This window comes from Neocloeon triangulifer, unplaced genomic scaffold (genome assembly GCF_031216515.1).
Source record: "Neocloeon triangulifer isolate White Clay Creek 2 clone unplaced genomic scaffold, ASM3121651v1 ptg000002l, whole genome shotgun sequence".
NCBI lineage: Eukaryota > Metazoa > Arthropoda > Insecta > Ephemeroptera > Baetidae > Neocloeon > Neocloeon triangulifer.
Window position 1 is genome coordinate 4,075,915 of NW_026775545.1, and position 20,904 is coordinate 4,096,818.

The 20,904-nt window shown below is 36.8% G+C and overlaps 5 protein-coding genes across 8 annotated transcripts; 3 read left to right on the forward strand and 2 right to left on the reverse strand.

Moving 5' to 3' along the window:
- Nucleotides 1-14: 14 nt before the first annotated feature.
- Nucleotides 15-7,028, reverse strand: LOC132205448 (U2 small nuclear ribonucleoprotein auxiliary factor 35 kDa subunit-related protein 2-like). 2 transcript variants are annotated; one of them, XM_059634496.1, is made up of 9 exons: nt 6,694-7,028; nt 6,530-6,621; nt 6,175-6,368; nt 5,985-6,119; nt 5,824-5,936; nt 5,621-5,767; nt 5,345-5,571; nt 4,891-5,288; nt 2,266-2,391 (listed from the first exon to the last, which is right to left on the reverse strand). In XM_059634496.1, the coding sequence occupies exons 1-8, from the start codon at nt 6,699-6,701 to the stop codon at nt 4,900-4,902; spliced, it is 1,305 nt and encodes a 434-aa protein (XP_059490479.1). In that variant the 5' UTR covers nt 6,702-7,028; the 3' UTR covers nt 2,266-2,391; nt 4,891-4,899. The 2 variants fall into 2 exon arrangements, with proteins under 2 accessions (XP_059490480.1, XP_059490479.1); XM_059634497.1 differs by lacking the exons at nt 4,891-5,288; nt 5,345-5,571; nt 5,621-5,767; ... (3 more) ...; nt 6,530-6,621; nt 6,694-7,028 and adding exons at nt 15-368; nt 423-651; nt 707-1,011; nt 1,070-1,252; nt 3,192-3,391.
- On the forward strand, nt 4,012-4,897 carry LOC132205451 (vesicle transport through interaction with t-SNAREs homolog 1B). 2 transcript variants are annotated; one of them, XM_059634501.1, is made up of 3 exons: nt 4,012-4,213; nt 4,285-4,423; nt 4,485-4,897. In XM_059634501.1, the coding sequence occupies exons 2-3, from the start codon at nt 4,292-4,294 to the stop codon at nt 4,686-4,688; spliced, it is 336 nt and encodes a 111-aa protein (XP_059490484.1). In that variant the 5' UTR covers nt 4,012-4,213; nt 4,285-4,291; the 3' UTR covers nt 4,689-4,897. The 2 variants fall into 2 exon arrangements, with proteins under 2 accessions (XP_059490484.1, XP_059490485.1); XM_059634502.1 differs by having other exon boundaries at nt 4,020-4,086.
- Nucleotides 7,029-7,464: 436 nt separating the features above from the next.
- LOC132205205 (large ribosomal subunit protein eL32) lies at nt 7,465-8,546 on the reverse strand. The gene is made up of 4 exons (XM_059634143.1): nt 8,411-8,546; nt 8,039-8,131; nt 7,827-7,979; nt 7,465-7,685 (listed from the first exon to the last, which is right to left on the reverse strand). The coding sequence occupies exons 2-4, from the start codon at nt 8,129-8,131 to the stop codon at nt 7,527-7,529; spliced, it is 405 nt and encodes a 134-aa protein (XP_059490126.1). The 5' UTR covers nt 8,411-8,546; the 3' UTR covers nt 7,465-7,526.
- A 325-nt stretch (nt 8,547-8,871) lies between these two features.
- Nucleotides 8,872-11,735, forward strand: LOC132205204 (F-box only protein 28). Its single transcript, XM_059634142.1, has 7 exons — nt 8,872-9,073; nt 9,587-9,781; nt 9,831-10,079; nt 10,137-10,335; nt 10,390-10,561; nt 10,621-10,777; nt 10,956-11,735. The coding sequence occupies exons 2-7, from the start codon at nt 9,590-9,592 to the stop codon at nt 11,268-11,270; spliced, it is 1,284 nt and encodes a 427-aa protein (XP_059490125.1). The 5' UTR covers nt 8,872-9,073; nt 9,587-9,589; the 3' UTR covers nt 11,271-11,735.
- Nucleotides 11,736-12,797: 1,062 nt separating this feature from the next.
- Nucleotides 12,798-20,861, forward strand: LOC132205480 (neurexin-4). 2 transcript variants are annotated; one of them, XM_059634545.1, is made up of 23 exons: nt 12,798-12,892; nt 13,513-13,608; nt 13,946-14,142; nt 14,890-15,031; nt 15,089-15,292; nt 15,346-15,512; nt 15,563-15,739; nt 15,797-15,958; nt 16,014-16,230; nt 16,289-16,380; nt 16,436-16,595; nt 16,655-16,780; nt 16,834-17,037; nt 17,247-17,382; nt 17,439-17,605; nt 17,664-17,834; nt 17,891-18,214; nt 18,271-18,402; nt 18,455-18,634; nt 18,694-18,827; nt 18,891-19,101; nt 19,154-19,291; nt 19,408-20,861. In XM_059634545.1, exons 1-23 carry the CDS (start codon nt 12,826-12,828, stop codon nt 19,596-19,598), a joined length of 3,795 nt encoding a protein of 1,264 aa, XP_059490528.1. In that variant the 5' UTR covers nt 12,798-12,825; the 3' UTR covers nt 19,599-20,861. The 2 variants fall into 2 exon arrangements, with proteins under 2 accessions (XP_059490528.1, XP_059490529.1); XM_059634546.1 differs by lacking the exon at nt 13,946-14,142 and adding an exon at nt 14,566-14,762.
- The last annotated feature ends 43 nt before the right edge of the window (nt 20,862-20,904 follow it).

Sequence of the window (20,904 nt, forward strand, 5' to 3'; positions counted from 1 at the left end):
TGAAAACAGACAGATTTAGGTTTTGAATTTCAGGTCGATGCACAATTTTTCCAATTTATATTCAACAACAATGGAATTTTTCAAACTTAATATTTAAACAGATTTTAAAGTTATTCCTTGGGCCAGGCAACGAAACGAATGCGTTTTTGTTGGAATTCCTCTTGGCCCGTCGGATTGCGAGCAGACTTTTTCACTCAGCGGATGGCAGTCTTGTTTCTCACCTCCCCAGTGGCCCTCAAACTTGAGCCACTCTGGATCGTCCTCCTTTGGTGGCCACGCCATTATCTGCAGACCTTGCCAAGTACGCCACATTGTACCGAAGCCAGTCTCGTCCTCGAGGGCCGGAAAGGAAACGTACTTGTGACGACCTTTGAAAAAAAATCTGATGAAAAACAAATCTTTATCAAACAGTAATATCTTACCCGGTAAGGTCCATAGCCCGTGTGAACCTTTTGCAGCAAAAAGGACAGGACGACCGCTATCCAGGTTGAAAGCGCTTTTAGGGAATCGCGGTGTTCCGATTTTGATGCCTTTCCTCACTTCGTAACCCTTGAAGTTCCAGATGCGCTCGCTTTGAAACATTGGTGCCAAGTAAAGGGCTCCTGCTTCATGAGTCGAGACATACATGGCCAACGGTCGCAATCCTGACGCCTGTTTTAATGAATCAAAATAATTAAAAGAACACGTTTTTTTAAATTAAATTTACCGGGAAGGAGAGAGTGACGTGTTCCCAATCACCTAAGTGACTGCCGTATCTCTTCACTTTGCCGAGACAAGCTTTCCGGAGCCACGGAAACGGCATCGGACCAAAGGCGCCGGCCGAGATGGTGCAAATATCCTTTCCCTGGGAAAAGGGGAAGAAGAGCCAGAAGGTGATCTCGAACGGCGACTCCTCCACTTGACTAGCTTTGAGTTTGCTGCAGCAAGAGCTGACCACCGCATACACGGGCACAGAAAAGAACTCTGGGTTATGGCCGTGCAAAAAGGAGCTCGAATTTGACAGCAGAGTGGCTAATTTTTCAGACAAAATTAAAATTTTATTCATTTTTTGAAAGGAATTATTAATTACCAATTGGTTCTTTTGGCTCCAGAAAGGTGTTTCTGGACTTTGGTCCAGTTGGCAAACTGAATTTTCCATTTGTATTCAGATTTGCTTTTGTGTGCTCCAGAAAATCAAGTGTGCTGCTGGGGAAAAATGTTTCTTCTGGCGCCAACCATATTACGGGTGCAAACTTTCGTGCAGCTCGTTCAGCTAAAATTTTTACATCAAATTTTAACTTTTTTAGTGGAACTTAAAATTTTGTGCATTGACATTGAAAAATAAATCATGAAACACGCATAAATAAAGTATGGCTTTTCTGCGTGGATTTAATATTTAATATAACTCATACAATCAAAATAAAATTTTTCGAACTATAAAGAAATTTGTGAATTTCGTAAGCGGGAAAATTAAACATTTTAAATATCAGGTACAATGAAATATCAAAACTGAAATAAATATTAAATTCCAGCTGCTAATTTATATGAAATCAATTACATATTTGTAAATACTATTTTCTTTTTACTTTTAGTCACTTAAAGTGAAAAAATTGTATTCAATATTTTGATTATGGAAATTAAATGGATTTTTTAAATGAGCTAGTTATGCATTATGCATCTACAGGAAGACAGAAATTTCACTTTCAGTCAACAAGCGACAACACTTTGGAATTCAAGACTATGCTCTACATTAATTTGCATAATTTGTGGTCATATAATATGCAAATCAGTGTCGTCTGATGGTCTATGTTACTTGAGATTCCGCAGGTGCATTGCAAAAGTGCAGTCGCGTTATTTGAATAGCGATTATTTGAGAGAAAGTGAGCGACACGCCGATTGCTCAAAGGCAGCTTTAAATGGTGCAGTGTCATTGCCGATCGTGAGTCGACAACAGATCGAGAGTGAATAGATGAATAGAGATATGACGAAGCTATTGATGTCAAATGGGTTAAATGTTTGTCGTGAAGCTGAAGAATAAATTAATATAAATAAATAAATAAATATCACTAGAGATATAAGTAAATAATAACAGTTTTTGACATTCACATTTTTTAAATTTTGTGTTGACTCATGAAGAACAAATAATGATAAACAGTTTCATTTTTTTATTGTTAGAACAAGGAGCTAAGAAGAAAAGGTTTCAGTTCGGCGATGAGAAAATTATTTTTCTCGGACAATAGGTGGATCAAATCAAATGATGGTTGTAATGGAAAAAGGTGCGCATACCTCTCTGCAAGAGTGCCGGTGAGAGTGGTTTGCAGTCGGCGAAGGAGCCGCCTGTTGAACTGGGACAAAAAATGCAAACGCCAACGAGGAGCGAACAAACAAAACCACGCCACTCATCTTCTATGCCTGCAATCAAAAAGCGTTCAATTAACAATAAAACGCGGCGTTCCGTTCAGCCAGAGAAATTATGCCACTTTCGCACGAGAGGGAAAAGTGAATCCAACGAGGAGATCGGAATAAAAAAAAATCTTTTCAAAAATAAAATAACTCACAGGTGCTATTTTATAATTAGGAATTTTTGGGATAATTTGATATTTACAAAGCGTGAAGTTGTGTCGCAAGACGACCACAAAACGTTCTTTGTTGAGATTGAAAAACTAAATTAGCACGAGATGTGTATTTTTACGGTTGCATAACTCCTCGCGTTATTATAATTACGAAACAGGAAAGATTCGGCAACCAACTGCACAGGCGGCTCTTAAATGAGTTAGCGATTTAACGGCAGAAACTTTCGCCTTCGGTGTTTGTACAGAGACATATGAATAATTTCAACGAGATTTGTACCTATTAGGTGTATAGAAATTCTGTGTTTAAGAAATGGAAATTAACTAGAATCATTTACCGGCTTGCAATTGCCTGCTTCCTTGTACCGTTATTCACTTTTATATACAGTGCATGATCCATGAGAGCGAAAAATCGCGCGCACTTCTTGGACCACATTCTTTATGTGGTCACATATTTACTTATTCCTGAATTTTTCTATCACTTTTAATATTGATTTAAAAAAGTGTGAAGTTTAAATGAAAAAAAGCATTTGTATCAATGTTTTAAATCAATGAAATTTTAATTTGAAACATCAAAAACTAAAATTCAAATGTGATTTAGAATAATATAGTATGATATCAAATAGTAAATTTTAAACTTGCCCATGGATGATCATTCCCTGAAAATTGCAGCGAAAATTTTTGGCTTCCCGTTATGCAGCGGTGGTTGGGTGAGTTGATTAGGATCCTAATGAGGAACGGATCCTTTTCTGAAGAGAGGAGGACGCGGAGTGCTTGGCTCTGCGTTTGGCCAGAATGAGTTTCAAGTCAAGTGCATGTCACCACGACTCACTGACCGACCCTTCCACCAGTTCCACCTTCCGAGCGCGCGCCTCGCCACTTTACTTACTAACCCATTTTGCACCTTTGCCTCAATTTCCAGTTTTCTCAAACACGTTTGAACAGTGGAAAAAAGAAAACTTCTCTACAAGTCTCATATATTTTACCCTCATTAAAAAATGTATATAATATTTAATGTAGTAGGCATTAAATTTAGTACCCTTTTTATACAACCAGCACAAATAAAATGGTAAAATTTTAAAGTTTGAGCGCTGCACCTACTTTTAAAATTTTTCATGTAAAATAATACTTCCTCTAAGCTGGATAAAAAATGGAAAAAAATTTAAATACATAAATAAATAAAAATGAAAAAAGTCATCCTGGGCTGAAGTGCTGTTGCACATCTTTACTGTTTTAAATTATCCGCGTTCTGTAAAATTTTAATTGCAGTTTTCCGTTACAAGCATATAAAAAAATACTAATAAAATGTGCTTTTCATTTTAAAACTTCAATTCCTCTAATGAAAATCAATATACAACTTCAACGATAAACTTGAAAATTATTCTACAGGACGAATTAATCATACTGCGTGCTGAATAGTGGCAGGCGGCGCCGATTGCTTTACAACTCTGTTAGGTTGGTAATCAAATTGCAGGTCATGTGTTTTGGTTGAGCTGCTAATTCTGTTCTGTTGAATTGTTATTTTTCTCAAAATATTGTTAGAGCTACTTTATTATTTCAAATTTGGTTAAATAGTCATGAAGGAAAATTAATAATTATTAATTCAGCAGCATTTTTAGCTAAATTAGCTTCCACTGTGATCTATAAGACTTTAATCTTTTACGGTTTGTAGCCTTCTTGTATTATTGGGCGGACAAAAAGAAACAGTTCATAATTATTTTTGATCATTTTTTAGAATAACAATGGACTACGAATACGAAGAATCTGCAAACAGGCAAAGAGCCCTTCAGGGCTATGCTATCTTGGAAAGGACTTCGCAATCCTTGGCTAGGTCAGAACAAGCTGCACTTGAAACGGAGCGTATTGGCACGGAGGTAAATTATAATGAATTAACCTAATTTAAGTACATACTAATCTTAATGTATTTTCTCAAAGGTGCTATCAGAACTAGAGAGCCAAAGAGAATCCCTGCTAAGAACAAGACAGAGACTCGAAGATGCAGACGAAGAGCTGAGTCAGGCTCGAAGAGTGCTTAACTCGATGTATAAAAATATAATTGCGAACAAAATCATCTTGTGCCTGATAATAATTCTGGAAATGGCCATTCTTGGGGGATCTCTTTATCATAAATTGTCGTAGCTATTTAAAATCAACACATTCCCTTCTATATCCAATATTTTTCATGCTATTTCTTCATTTGCAATTTAATTATTAATAAAAATTTGTAAAATATGAATAAATGTTAAATATATATTTGTAAGACTAAATTAATTGCACTCATTGTATGTTACAATTATCCCTTTGTTTAAAATAATAATAAAAAAAGTTTAAATTTCTTTACCTTTTGAGATCAAGGTGTATTAGTGCTGTCTGAGAGCTCCTTTCTTGGTGGTGTGTCCGTCGTCAGCCTTCTGCCAGGACTCCAAGGGCTCAGGCTTCTCTCCCGACTTTTCCTCTTCAAATTCTCGTCAGGGCTTCTTCTCCTGCTTCTTTTACGAGAGCTGCGGCTCGATCGGCGGGGTGAACGACTTCTACTCCTGTTGCTCCTACGACTATGGGACCTCCGGCTCTTTGAACTGGAGGCTCGGCTTGATTCTCTCTCTGGACTCCAGGAATTGGAGCTGCTGGCAGTGCTTGCTCTTCTGACAGGACTATTCATAAACAGCCGTTTTGGGTTCACAAAAATGTGCAGAAAGTTGCACGACCGTCCTTTTGGACATCTGCCATAGCGGAACAGTCCTGGTAAAAGGGTAGTGTAAATTTCAATAAATTCATTTTCAACTTCTACTACTTACCACAGACGGCATTGCGCCAGTTGGAAATATCAACAAACAAGGGTTGGAGCCGTCGACCACCAAACCACCGTCCTGAAAGATTTCTGCAAACACGTAGAGCATCCCGTTCATTTTGCAACTGGACGTAGACGTTTCCTCGGAGGTGAGGCTCAAAATTGCAGCATGTCAAGAATCTGATAACCCTGCCCAGCTTTTCCACTTCTGAGCAGACATCTTCAAAAAACTCACTAATGTAAAAAATTAAAAACAAATCGAAAACAAAAAATTAGCACTAACTTATAGTCATTTTGAATTTCCGTATCTGTGTATTCCAACGAGCACTCCTGATCTCCAGCTTGTGAGCCCATTGGTGTGACCAAAGATGGATGGGTGAACATGGAAGGGATGAGCACAGTACAGCTAATTGATGGTCTGATGTGATTTCTATGTAAAAATGCTTCATGATTACTAAAAATTACTAATTTTCGAAATAATCATACCTCGAACAAGCATCGTTGAAACGGCACGCGGCTACTTTTTGAAAAAATGGACAAGTCGGTTGAAGAGGATTTGATTCAATGCTGACCCTCACCTCGTCAGGAAGTTCACAACCCTAAGTAATTATTTACAAATAGATTCATCTAATATTTAAAAGAGCAACCTTTTGTAAAAAATCTTCAATTTTCTGTTCTCTAAGTCTGATGGCCTCCTCTTGCATTTCCAGTCTTTCTTTTTCCTCTTGCTCTTTTTGTCGCTTTTTCTCTTCTCGTTCTTGAATTTCCTTCAGCAACTCCGCCTGGGGAGAGCATAATATTTAAAGAAAAAACATTTAAATGCACAAACAAGTAAACCTTTTGTCGGGCAATTTCTTCGTCTTGCTTTTTCCTTTCCAGTCTTTTCACTTTGAATTCCTGCTGTGCTCGCAGCTCCTCCTGCATCCATTTCAAATTATTCTTTTCACTTTGAAGCATTTCCTCTGTTCTAATTGCTTCATCTGCATCTTCCTGCTCTTTCAGCCAAGCTTGAGCACAAGGGTTTGATTCAGCTGCAAAATATAATAGGCATGATTTTTTAAACAAAATAAAAACAGGCACCTATAATAGAAAGATATTTGATCCTTTTGAAAGTAATTTAATTAAAATCAGAGAGTATATAATATACATAATAAATAAAATTTATTATGTACATTTAATAAAATGAACATACCATTTAAAAGCTCTTTTTGTCTTTCCTTTGCTGATTTTTGCCTAATTTTCTTCCTCCTTTGTTTCTTAGCTTCCTTTCTCCATTCTTTGTGCCTTAAAAACAAATTGTGTACAACCGATTATGTATTTACACCATTTTAAAATAAAATCTATTATTTATCATACCTCCCCATTTCCACGAATCGATTAATCCTTTCCTCAGCGACTGGCAATATAATTATTTAATTGTGTAGTTGGCAAAAATTAGTACTTTTTGCAGAATGCAGGACAAAAATTTGATTTGAATGACGTTTGGAGAAAACAAGCATGTTCTTGGTTCTTGATACCGCTCAAGCCATTCATATTGTTATTTTTGTGCAGTAAGGCGACAAGCAAGAGGAAACAACAAAATGCAAAAAATCGCAGCTAAATTTGTCAAGGATCAAAACAAACTAACTATGTTTATGTTTACATAAACTACTTTTCGCTACTTTTGTTTACAAAATTGAATGGAGCGCACTGCGTTGCGCGAAAGGCTCAAGCCGTAATAACCAATCGGAACGTTGAAGTCGTAGAACCCCCTCTCTTGATTGGCTAAATCATTTTAAATCCAACCAATCCGAACAGTGATCCAAGAGCTTAATGATTGTTGGTTGGGTGGAAGCATGACTCGACTTCTCCCTAGGTTGATCCGCACCTTGAATTAACAATTGTGTTCGGTGGGTTCCTTGTTTAAAAAATATCATTTCTGCGGCAGTTTCCAATGCGATTTATTTTTTTTTAATATATATGCCATAATATTTCCTGCGCATTCAGTCTCACTATGTATATTACTTCCACTACTTTTCAGTAAGAATATTATATCAAAATAATAAAGTAACTCAATTGAAATGTTCCTTGCTTATTGGTTACCTATCAATAAAATTTGTTTGAAGAATACCAAAAGAATGCTTTGAATTTCCTAGCAAATAAAGGTTTATTTGATGAAATGGAACAGAAGTTTGAAAGAGTCGTACAGTTTATTCATTTTCTTCCGATCGGAGACGGGCATGGGCGTTCGTCACTCTGATGGAGAGTTGTTGGGCACGTTCAACAATCTGTTTCCTCTTCTTAGAAGAAACTGCATGGGCAATTTCCGCGCAGTACTTCTTGTTCTGCATCATCAAGACCTCCAGCTCCTGCAATTTCAAAATAATAAGTGAAAAATGCCTTTGTGTTGATACTATCAAAGTATAAAAAACGTATACTGTTAAACAGAATAAATTATAATGTATGTTTGATGATTTTTGAAGGGTGAAAGTAATAAAAAATTATATTACCTTCACATTGTGGACAAGGAGCTTTCTGAAGCCCGACGGCAACATGTGTCTGGTCTTTTTGTTGGAGCCATAACCAATATTTGGCATCAAATATTGGCCCTTGAACCTTCTGCGGACACGGTTGTCAATACCCTTGGGTTTCCTCCAGTTTCTCTGTTAACATAATAATCAAATTAGGCACAATGGTACCAATATTAATAAAAGGGACCTACTCTGAGCTTGACATATCGGTCAGACTGGTGACGGGTGAATTTCTTGACCCTCTTCTTGACGATCTCCGGCTTATATGCAGGGCGGATCGTCATCTAAAAAGATGAAAACTTAGATTAAGTTTAAATTGACATGTTTTTAATTGCTATTCCTAGATATTTTCAATAAAATGTAAGACGAGTGGCATCCAGTCGGGCAAAAGGTGTGCAGGAGGCATGCGACACGTGGTCTCGTGGCATATTTTCATGTCGAATATTGCCGAATATATACATTATTCGAGATATTTTTCACTCTTAATAGACATATTACGTTAAAAATAGTTGGATTTGATATGATTTACACTTAAGAACAAATTATTTATTTAAAAAACTTACCTTTATTAGTGGAAAGCTCACGCACTGTCACTTAAAAAGATCCTCACACGCCGAAACAAAGATGGCTGACAGGAACGACGGTGCCGACGGTGGCTCCATCGCGGTCAACCCGGAGAATTTTCCCTCCGAAAAGGGTTCACTGACCATACAAAGCTAAGCGCGCGAATTTTGACAGCTCGGAATTCAATTAATTTTCACTTGTCCGTCCAGTTATTAGGGGAATCTTGGTATGGGAAAGTTACTTTTTGATATCAAGTATTAAAATTAAGGTGCAAAATTAATCAAAACCATATCCTGGGAAAGAAATTTTGAAAATTTTAGTTTCTCTTTTTCAAACGAAGGTCGCATTCGCGGAGCAATCGGAGACTTTAGAATTTGCGCAGACGGGACATTGTAAACGAAAATACGTTTCTGCGCATGTTTAGTATGTTGAGATTTTTTTAATTCACCGTCGTTTGCAGACCTTTCTGGATGAGCCTCTGCCTGCGAGTCGCGACGTCCTCAAGTCGCACAAAAATTTTCACTAAAATTGAGCCGTATTCCGCGAACAAAACGGATTTCCGGACTTGACTGGGCAGCCTGAAGACACTAGATGACTGACTCTAATTGAAGTTCATCTCTGGGGGTTCGCGCTGCACCGGTATTAATTAACAAAACTTTGAGGTAAGCAGACCATCTCAAATGCATACGGGAAACGAAATCAGGTGTTTCTACAATGTTTGATAAAATGGTTTCTTATTTGCATCAGGATAGTATAAAATTTAAAAAGATCTGTTAGCAAAGCTAATTGTTATTCTATGCTGCGATTCTGATTAGTTGTAATTATAATTTTTACCACTTTTGGGATTTTTTTTTTTATCAATTTGATTAAATATTTTAAGCCCCTGGTAGAAAAATAAAATTTAAAGAGGTAAATTGCTAATATGTATTTGTTTTTTTCTAATTTTATTAAAGAATTTTTGTGTAAGTTATCATTATAATACTTTTAATCATTTTTATTAATATATTCAGCTCAAAATTCATACTTTTTTCAAACACTCTTTCTCCAATACATATAAATACATATTATTTATTTTTAAAAGATAATTGAGGAAATGTTTTGTGTGTGGGTTTTTACATATTTTTCTGCAATTTTCATTATCAAATTTTCTAACACAAATTTTATCGCCCTGACAGGTCATGGTCGCCACAAGGCAGTCTAGTGGTCACACAGGAATATCAGATGGCCCCTCAACGTCGTCCAGTGAGGGCAAGTCATCGAAAAATGAGCCCCCGTTGGCTCCCACAGCTACTCTGTTTGACCTTCCACCAGAAATCTTAGACAAAGTGTTTGGCTACTTCAAGTATAAACAAATCAGCCAGCTTAGAACTGTAAATTCCTACCTATTTATTTGTGCTTAAAAATAACAAAATTAATTAGGTGTGCCGGAGCTTTGACGAAGTTAGCAGCCGCTTGTTGAATACTGGCTTTGCCAGACTGCAGACCAAAATGATGCAGCGTTTCCAGAGTATCAAGGCGCGAATGCCAAGAAGAGAATCGGCTCGCAGAAACCACCCTTTGGCATGCGAATCTGACATTGTTGAAACCATTCACATGAGGCTGACGCTGCTGCATATGACTTTCGGCAAACACATTGAACGCCGTCACTGCTGCTTTTTCCCTGGCGAAGTAAAATTTAAACGAGTATATTAATTATTTTAATGTTTTAATAATTATTTTTATAAGATTTTGGACGAAGTGAATCGTATCCTGAATTACATCGAAGCAACTTCAAAACTCACGAGACCGTACAAAGTAACTGATGAACTGTTTGATCTTTCCACGATGGCAATGGAATATTTTAAAGACAAAATTGAACCCACCCTGCCAGAAATCTCTTACTTTGATCCAGACTTCCTGGAATTCACCAACAGTTATCATCAAGGTCATTTTTATGGAGTTATTGAAATGTTTTCATTAAATCAAATTTTATTATCAGCTGGTAATTCCTCAAAGTACACAATCGATTCACCAAAAGGTGATGAGAGTCCTTCGCATTGCTCGTCTGCCACCCCAACGACTCCTCCCACATCCAGCCAAGCCCTTGCTTTGACCAGAACTGCCGTTGCCATGAAGAAAAGGATGAACAGAATGAGAATAACTCTGCATAGGTACACTAGATATATTGTATTTTAATATTAATTAATTAGACAAAATGAAAATTATAAAGGACCAATACTCAAATGACTGCATTGAGACGAGAAGTCCGAAATTTGAGGAACAGTAATGCTGAGCAACGAGCCCAGCTAGCTGAATGTAAAACTAGGATTGACGAGTGTGATAAAAAGAACGAAGAGATGACAAGGAAATTTGGCACATTGTTGCAGGTAAGAGATATCTTTAGATCAAATAAAAAATAATTATATTTTTGCGTCCGAGGACTAATAGTTATAAACCGAAGAACCTTGAAAATGTCGAATTAAGATGTGAAAATAAATAATTGTAGCTTAGACTTTATAATCAAGATTTCTATTGTCTAGTTTTTCATAACCATTTTTTTCCCAGGAACTGAACAAGTGCAAGACTGAATTCCAGTACTGGCGCTCAAAATCTCCAGCCATCACTTGTGGCAGTTGCGGTCACATTGTTCATCCTGCGCACGAAGCAATCCCTGGCCAACTGTGCCCAGTTGCTGGACCAAGCAACCAAGGAGAGGCAGCACAAGCTGCTGCTCCTGTTGAAGAGGCTGCAGCCGCAGTGCCCACCTCTTCTACAGCCACCGCAGATGCTCCTCGTGCTAAACGGAAACGCGAAGCTAGTAGTTTAGACTCAAAAGACAGTCGAAAAAGCACCCGTGGCCGCAAGAAGTCTAAATTTTAATAATATGTTAAAAGAACTGAAATTTTATTCTTGGTGTAATAATGAGTGTAGGGTGGATTTTAGAGCAATACCTCTTAATTAGTGGTGGTCTTACAATATTCGACAAAATATAAAACTGGCCAGGTATTTTTTATTAAACACTTCTATTTCAATCTTTTGACTTAAAAAATTGTAAATAGCCGAGATAGAAATTGCACGAAAAATCTTTGTTTCACGCCTTTTTCATATCACGAATCTCAGAAGTTAAATTCATTTATCATCAGAGGATTTGAACTAATTATCTTAGAGATGCCCTTGTAGATCGCAATGCTATGAATCTATGCTTTCCTGTGTCACATTTTCAAATTGTAAACAAATCAATTCAATTTATCGCAATTTATAATATGTTATGTGCCAAAATTCTAAGTATGAATAAGGATGAGAAACGAAAAAGAAACGGGCACTTAATTTTATTTTTTTTTTCAAGTCTCTTAAATGCTAAATTCGTGTAAGCTGATCAACTGTGAGAAAGAGTATTTCTTTGGCCAATAGGTTGTGCCCTTATATTTCTCAATGGTCTTATATTATGTGTTATTTTATCTCTCAACTCAATACGCAAGGTCAATCTTTAATATCTATTGTCAAAATTCTTATGTAAGTACATGCAAGGAAACCTCTTTAAAAAAATAACCCCCAAAATTAGAAAGTTGAAAATTTATTTCTTTCCGTGAAAGGTTTGCAATATTAGATTATTTTGTTCTTGTCCATAATTTGCTTCAAGCACAACATGTTGATACTATTATAATTTGGTCGTGAATTAGTTGGTTTAAGATCCATATTGACCATTTGTGAATAAAAAGTAAATAACCAATAATGAATAAAGCTCATTGATAGAATAATTTTAACGGACGTGTTTGTTTTATAATTCTGCGGATATTTTCACAATAGGAGGTTAAATTTAGTAAAAGTAAAATCAGTAAATTAAATTTAAAAAAAAAATTCAATTTTACGCAACGCAGGGTCTAAACGAGTTATATTTTTTATGCCAATCTTTATTAAATTTATTGTGCAAGCGCAAACAGAGTCAATATTGAAAGTTGGATTCTTGGTGAAAATAATGAATATAATTTTTTTCCATAGAACCAGAAAATCTTTATCAAATTTTATTTTTCAGGCGCATTAAAAACCTTAATCGAACGCGCTGGCTAAAACGAGTCAATATTAATAGTTATATATTCTCGGTGAAAATGAGGAATTTAATTTTATGCATAGAACTGCTATAATCTATTAAATTTTTTTGTTCAGGCGCGCATTAACAAAATAAATATTTTCTATCATTTCATCAAAAATAAACTGAAAGTGGTATTATTACGTTTGTAGTGAAATTAAATACAAATTAAACGTAAGTTATATGAATTCCATTGAACTTTTCGAAGTTTTCGAACTTTTTCTCAAATTAATTCTATTATTGCAACACAGGTCCAATAAATAAGCATTTCTCGCGCCGTTCGTGATAAACATCCGCGCCTCGACGCAGTGGTGTCACCTGGCGGAGTGAATTCAGGAGCATGACACGATGGACGCTGTGAAGGGTCGTGGTGTTTTTATTTTAATTTTAGCCCTTTTCTCAGTCAGCTACGCAGGTGAGTCCTACACAAATTATAACTAACAAATATTAAAGTGTAATGCAGCAATTTTTATTTGGATATTGCCAGGAAATGTGTAAAAATTCGGCGTGTGAAGTCGGTGTTTACCTACGGTGCCGCCCATTGGCTTGTTATTTTCACAGTGATTCACACGGAATTTCACCTCAGTATTTTAGCCCAGTGTTTCGCACTTGACCATTTCTGCAAAATAAACTCTAGAAATAGACCAAGGGTTGCGAATGTGCGAATTTTTTGCACCGTCTGCGTTCCTTAAAATTTTTCTCGTGCTTTGTTCGCTAAAGTCACGCAATTTAATCCGTTGGGAGGTCGGGGTGTGGCCCCTGAAGGTATGCAAAAGCGACCTGACGGTAGAGTGATTCACGATTTCAAAGTTCGTAGATTGCGAGGCTTAATTTAAAATGTTAATGTGCGAAAGCCCAGAAGGCTGAAAAGCTGCAGAGACCACGAGACTCTTGTTGTCAATTGCGCATGAACAAAAATAATAAAACTCCTTCTCAATTTATGGAATGCGCAAAAACTTATATAAGACCTGGATTAATTAAAAATTTAAGATATTCGAGAATTTTTCATTTTTTAATTATCATTTTTGTTTCTAGATGATTATGACTGCAATGAACCCTTGCTGGAAAAGGCATCTTTTTCTGCGACATCAGCTCTCAGGGACAGAGGAGCTGAACAAGCACGCATAGATGGTAAATAATTGCGAGTGTTTTCTCAAAATATTAGTATTTTGACTACTTTATAGGCACCAGTTATTGCCGCTTGAGTATTTTTTTTTTATCATTATAAGTTGGTTTGAGTAAATTTAGAATTTTATTTTTTTATAAAGCTTTAATTTAAGAGTGGTTTTTTAATTTAAAAAAGAAAAATAGTTATGAAAGAAAATATCTAAAATAAAATATATTTATATATTTTCTAGATTTTTTAACAAGATAAAAAAAATGTTGAAATAATTAAATAATAATTTTAACCACTCTTGAATGGCGTATGTATTTTGATTTTGTGTGCGTGTCCCTTGTGTGCGAAAAGGCAACAATGCGTGGTCGGCGGCCAGCTCGGATATGGAGCAGTATCTTGTGTTGGATCTGAAGGAGCCGATGAACGTGACTTCCATCGCCACCAGGGGTAGGCCCAAGAAGAGCGAGTACGTCATGGAGTACACCATCAGCTACGGCACTAACGGACTTGACTACTCCGACTATAAAGAGGCCGGGGGCAACGTCAAGGTTTGTAAACAAATACAAAGAGGTTTTTGAAGGGATGAGAAAGAATGGATGCGCATGTTGAGTTTTCTTTTTGGTTCCTTATTGCACAAGTAGTCTCAATTTTGCCTCAATAATCAATAATTTAATACCATGAGCTGCAACTAAAATTTCAGGTTGAAAAGTCAATTTCTTTGTGAATTTTGCAGAAAATTAATCGAGCATTAAAGAAAATAAGAAAAAAAATGATATAAATAATTATTTAATTTTAACAAATTTTTCATAAGAAACAATTAGTCTAAAAATTATATTAAATCTTTTCTTTATCTTCAGACAAAAACCATCAATTGGTCTGTAACTGAAATTAAAAGATTTAAAATTGACTTTTCAATTTTTACACTTCTTCTTGCTTCCTTACTAACACTTGGTGGCGGTCGCACTGTCCAGGGGGCTCTGCGTGGACGTCAGACGAAAGCTCGTACAACCAGTGGGTGCGCTTTAAGCTGCCCAGGCGTAAAAAGGTGACGGCGGTCGCCACTGCTGGCAGGGCTCGCACCAAGGAGTACGTCACTGAGTTCATTCTGCAGTACGGTGACGACGGCGAAAACTGGCAGTCGTACATATCTGCCTCTGGAATTCCTCAGGTAGCCCTCGATTGAGCCCTCGTAACCGCTTTCTCACTCAAAATTACTAACAAACCCGCACTAATAGCATGCGTAACAAAATAATGAAGCATAGAGGCGTTTTTTGATGAATTTAAATTAATTTTAGACTTTTACTGGAAATTGGAATGGAGATGATATTCATCGGAACAAGTTTGAAGTCCCCATTATCGCTCAATACATTCGAATCAATCCCACAAGGTGGAGAGAGCGAATTTCCCTCCGAGCCGAGCTCTATGGCTGTGATTATGGTAATTTTTTAAATCGCTTTTATTTATTTTTAATAATGCTTTGCGATTCAACCAAAGTTGCCGACAACCTGCATTTCAACGGCAGCAGTTACGTTCGATGGGACTTAATTCGTCACCCGATTTCCGCCTCCAGAGAGACAATCCGGTTCAGGTTCAAAACCAACCATGCTGACGGAGCGATTTTATACGGCCGAGGCTCGCAGGGTGATTATTATGCTCTGCAGATGAGAGATAACAGAATGCTGCTTAACATCGATCTCGGTAAATGAACAGAATTTTAAAAAAAGGATCGGTAGTTGAAAATTTAATATCAGGCGCTGGAGTGGTGACCAGTTTATCTGTGGGAAGTCTTTTGGACAACAACCTGTGGCACGATGTTGTCATCTCCAGAAACAAGAGGGACATCATGTTCTCAGTTGATCGAGTAGTGGTCAAGAGTGTAATCAAAGGAGACTTCTCCAGGCTCAATTTAAACAGAGATGTAAGGGAAAAATAATTTAAAAAAAAATTGAAATCATTTTATTTAAATAGCTGTTCATCGGAGGTGTCCCCAATCAACAAGAAGGTCTTGTTGTCAACAGAAATTTCACTGGGTGTGTTGAAAACTTGTACCTGAATGCAACAAACTTCATCAGCGCAGTTAAAAATCCGCCAGAGGATGACTATCACTTCCACTTTGAAAGAATCAATACATTATTTAGCTGTCCTGTAAGTTTTTATTTTATTAATAAATAGAAGTTTCACTTTTCATTTGTATAAAAATAGGAAGTACAATCCTTCCCTGTGACGTTTTTGACGCGCAACTCGTATGCCCGCCTGGCTGGCTATGAAGGGATCAAAACCCTTAATGTATCCCTGTCCTTCCGCACCTACGAAGAAAGTGGAATGTTGATTTACCACAAGTTCACTTCTGATGGATACTTTTTGGTAATTACTTGATAAAATTATAATGATGAAATTTTTCTATTTAAATTGTTTTCAGCTTCTACTTGAAAAGGGAAGGCTAAAAATTGAAATCAAAGTGAATGGTCCGAAAACAATTTTGGACAACTTTCCTGATGAGACCTTCAATGACGGCCGTTGGCATCAAGTTATTTTAACGATGAGTGCAAACACAATTATACTCAATGTTGATGAAAGACCGATGAGAACATTGAGGCAATTAGCATTCTCAACAGGAAGCCACTTCTTGATTGCAGGTATTTTTTTCTTCGAGCTTCACTTGAGAGTGGCTCTTATGTTGATGGTATTTTACAGGAGGTAGATATGGCACGCCTGGCTTTATTGGGTGCATGAGAAGGATTTCCATCAATGGAAACTATAGACCCCCTGTTGACTGGAAGGAAAATGTAATTATTTTATATTATTTGGAATTTAAATCTTAAAATTTAAACTTTATTTTAGGAATTCTGTTGCAAAGATGAGGTAGTGTTTGACTCATGCCAGATGATCGACAGATGCAATCCCAATCCATGCCAGCACAAGGGCGTTTGCAAACAAAGTTCCAAAGACTTTTTCTGCGAATGTGCTGACACTGGGTACTCTGGAGCAGTTTGTCACACTTGTAATTTATCTTTATTTTTTTATTATAAATTCTATACCATTCACAATATTTTGAATCAGCTCTTCACTCCCTTTCGTGTGCTGCTTTCAAAGAGAAAAACTCTGTTGATCAGAACTCGAGGATTTCAATAGATGTTGATGGAAGCGGTCCTCTGGATCCGTTCCCCGTGACATGCGAATTTTTCGGTAAAATATTTAATTTTGTGAATTAACTGCATCACTCATGTCCATTTTTACAGCTGATGGGCGTGTTTTGACTTTGGTTGGACATCAAAATCAGCAACCCATCAGAGTCGATGGGTTCCAGGAACCTGGAAGCTACTCTCAGGACATTTTGTACGAAGCCGATAAATATCAAATTGAGGCTTTGATGAATAGATCCCTCAGCTGCCACCAAAGAATCACTTACAACTGCAGGCACTCTAAACTTTTCAACACTCCAGGTTAGCTCTATTTTTTTTGTCCTATTTTACATCCAACAATATATTTGCAAATTTTAAAGAAATGGAAAGAAATTCATATCTTGGTGAGTGTTGCATAAATTAATTTGAAGCACTGGATTGAGTGATTTTGTTGCAACATAACCATCTTGTTATATAAAGAAAAATGATTTATAGTTCAGCTTTGTTATCAATTTTTAATTAATTTTCAGCCACCGAGGACACATTTAGACCGCTTACGTGGTGGGTGTCGAAGAACAATCAAAAGATGGATTATTGGGGTGGTGCTCTGCCTGGTTCTCGAAGCTGTGAGTGCGGAATTTGGGGCAACTGCATTGATGAAAGAAAGTGAGTAGATATTTTATTTTCGAAACAAGAATCCATTTATTTAAATTTATTTTTAGATCTTGTAACTGCGACGCAGACTTGGATTCATGGACTTCTGATTCAGGAGACATCACACAAATGGAGCACCTTCCTGTCAAGCAAGTGCGAATTGGTGACACTGGCACCCCTCTGGATGAGAAGGAGGCCATGTACACTTTAGGTCCTTTGGCTTGTGAAGGAGACAGTAAGTCACCCCAAACTTAAATATTGGAAATTTCTAAAATTAAAAAAAAAAATCTCAGGTTTGTTCAACAACATTGTCACTTTCCGCATCAGCGACGCAAGTATTAATCTGCCAAGGTTTGATATGGGTCACATTGGAGATATTTATCTGGAATTCAAAACAACCACAGCCGATGCTGTGATTCTACACAGCACAGGAGAGTCCGACTACATCAAGCTCTCAATTATTGGTATGATGAAATTAAAAATTTCTGATTATAATATAAAAACAATAATCTATTTTTAGGTGGTGACCAGCTGCAGTTCCAGTACCAGGCAGGTAGTGGTCCATTAGGTGTCAACGTGGAAACTTCCTACAGATTGGCCGACGACAATTGGCATTCCGTCTTGGTCGAGAGGAACAGGAAGGAAGCTAGAATTGTCGTAGACGGAGCTTTGAAAGCATCAGTCAGAGAGCCTCCTGGTCCTGTCAGGGCACTGCACCTCACCTCTGACCTTGTCATTGGCTCCTCTGTTGACTACAGAGACGGTTACGTCGGCTGCATCAGAGCTTTGCTTTTGAACGGTGATCTTGTCGATTTGAGGAAATACGCTGAACGAGGAATCTATGGTAAATTATTAGTTTCAAAAAAAAAAAAAATCCATAATAATAAATTTATGTAAAAGGTGTTACTCCTGGTTGCGTTGGAAAGTGCGAAAGCAATCCTTGCTTGAATAATGGCACTTGTCACGAAAAGTACGATGGCTACAGCTGCGATTGTAGGTGGACGGCATTTAAGGGTCCTATTTGTGCTGATGGTAAATATTTTTGTAAAAATCTAAAAATTTTAATTATTGTTCTCATTTTCAGAAATTGGAGTGAATTTAAGATCTAACTCTTACGTCAAGTACGATTTCATGGGAAGCTGGCGTTCAACAATCTCAGAAAAGATACGAGTTGGTTTCACCACCACAAATCCTAAAGGGTTCCTTCTCGGCTTTTTCTCAAACATTACTGGAGAGTACATGACTATTGCTGTATCCAACAGCGGTAAGAACTTAAACAATTTAAAAGGAAAAATTGGAAATTTTAATTTTATCATCAAAAAGGTCACTTGCGAGTTGTGCTGGACTTTGGTTTCGAAAGGCAAGAGTTGATTTACCAAGGCCATCACTTTGGTCTGGGCCAGTATCATGATGTCAGAATCACCAGGAGAGATTCTGGCTCAAAGTTAATTATGCAGGTAAAATTTTAACCCTAAACAAGAAAAACTGGATTCTTACTGCGCAAGTTTTGTATTATATAGGTTGACGAAAACGAGCCTCAAGAATTCATATTCAACATCAAAGCCTCGGCTGATGCACAGTTCAACAACATTCAGTACATGTACATTGGCAAAAACGAATCTATGACTGAGGGCTTTGTTGGCTGCGTGTCCAGGGTGGAGTTTGATGACATCTTCCCTTTGAAGCTTGCTTTCCAAGAAAATGGCCCTGCTAACGTTCGTTCAGGAGGAGGTAAGCTCAAAAATATAAACTTCAATTCTTTAATATACATATTACGAATCAGACGCCTTGACTGAGGACTTCTGTGGAGTTGAGCCAGTGACCCACCCACCTCCTGTAAAGGAGACCAGGCCCCCACCGGATGTTGACAAAGACAAACTGGAGGCTGCTTATAACCGCACAAACTCGGCAGTTCTTGGAAGTGAGTAGCGTTTTTAGTATAATTGTTAGGGAACAAGAAACTTTGATTCCTGCTGCCTTTTTTAAATTATTAATTTTCATGTAATTAAATAAAAAATTAATTTCTTGATTTTTTAGGCATTCTGGCCTTGATTTTCATCGCGCTGCTGGTCATGCTCTTGCTGATTGGTCGGTATGTGTCCCGTCACAAGGGCGAGTACCTGACCCAGGAGGACAAAGGTGCTGATCAGGCCCTCGATCCCGACGAGGCCATCATCAATGCTGCCACTGGACACCAAGTGACCCAAAAGAAGGAGTTCTACATATAGAGCGGACAAGCTAGTGAGCCAAAATATAGCAGACTTTCTTATTGCCCCTTCACTATAATCAACGAGCATCCAGCTAACTCCTTTTTTACTACGATGTCAAGACTAGTGCTAGGTTGACTCATGTTAAACAGTATTTTCATCTTAACGGAAAGGCACAATGAGGTTGTGACAGACTGGCCGACACTGATATTATCATTCCTTTATTTTTCTAATTTGACGCATATTTTTTTTTGCAATTGGGAATTTTTTTCCACCGCAGGACTAGCTGCATACTTATTTTCTTTCAGAATATTTTTAAAATTATTCTATATTTTTGACTTAATATTTAGATGAACGAAATCAAAGAATTTATTTATCATTTAAAACGATTCCATCCATTTTACTGATCTGATTTGATAGCGTGTAAATACTTATATCTTTATTTTGAGTGTACGTATTATGTTTCATTCCACAAATCTAACAATAAGTTGTTTACAATTCATTTCAATTGATTTGTTGTTGTGTTTGCCATACTATGGTCGAGGAAGTTTGGAGTAAGATAGGAATCCATAATCATCACAAATTTAACGTCATACTGATATTATTATACCAGGATATTACAAGTTAAGTACATACATCTAATTCATTATAATTTTTTGGTGTTTTGGAAAAAGTGTCGTTCAGATGTATTATTACATTGTAAAGATGTGTTTATTAAAATCAAGGCATATTATATCGAAATTCAAAATCCAACTAGAGGATATTTTTATTGTTGCTAATAATTATGTGTAAAATATTTCAAGAGTCTCCCATATTGATCTATCCAGCAGATGCAAGTCACTGCAAAATTCATGTAGTCAAACAAAGTTTGATATTTTTGCTAAACTCAATTTCCTCAAGAGTGCTTTGCATAAAGAAATTCTATGAAATTGCAAATTCCTGCATCTTCGCAAGAAATGAAACTAAACAACAGCAATTTGATGGCCAATTGTTTAAAAAAAATCAAAACTTATTTGACTCCGCTGTAACCTTTTGGATTATAAACATGTATGTTGTGAGAGCACAGACATACACAGAACTACCGCATTTGGACACTTAAAGTGTTTAGAATAATTTCAAATCTAGTTAAAATTCATGTACAAGTCTTTGGCTGAAAATGTTAAAATTTGGGAAGTTGTGAATGAAAAATTTTTTGTTGGTCTAAATTAAGGAAGTAAAAAATAATTTTATAAAAAAATCTTGTATGCAAAATGTTGAAATAAAAATTCATGACTCTCAAACCAAAATTTGAAGCATCCTTAGTTTCTCCTTGAAATAAAAACAACCT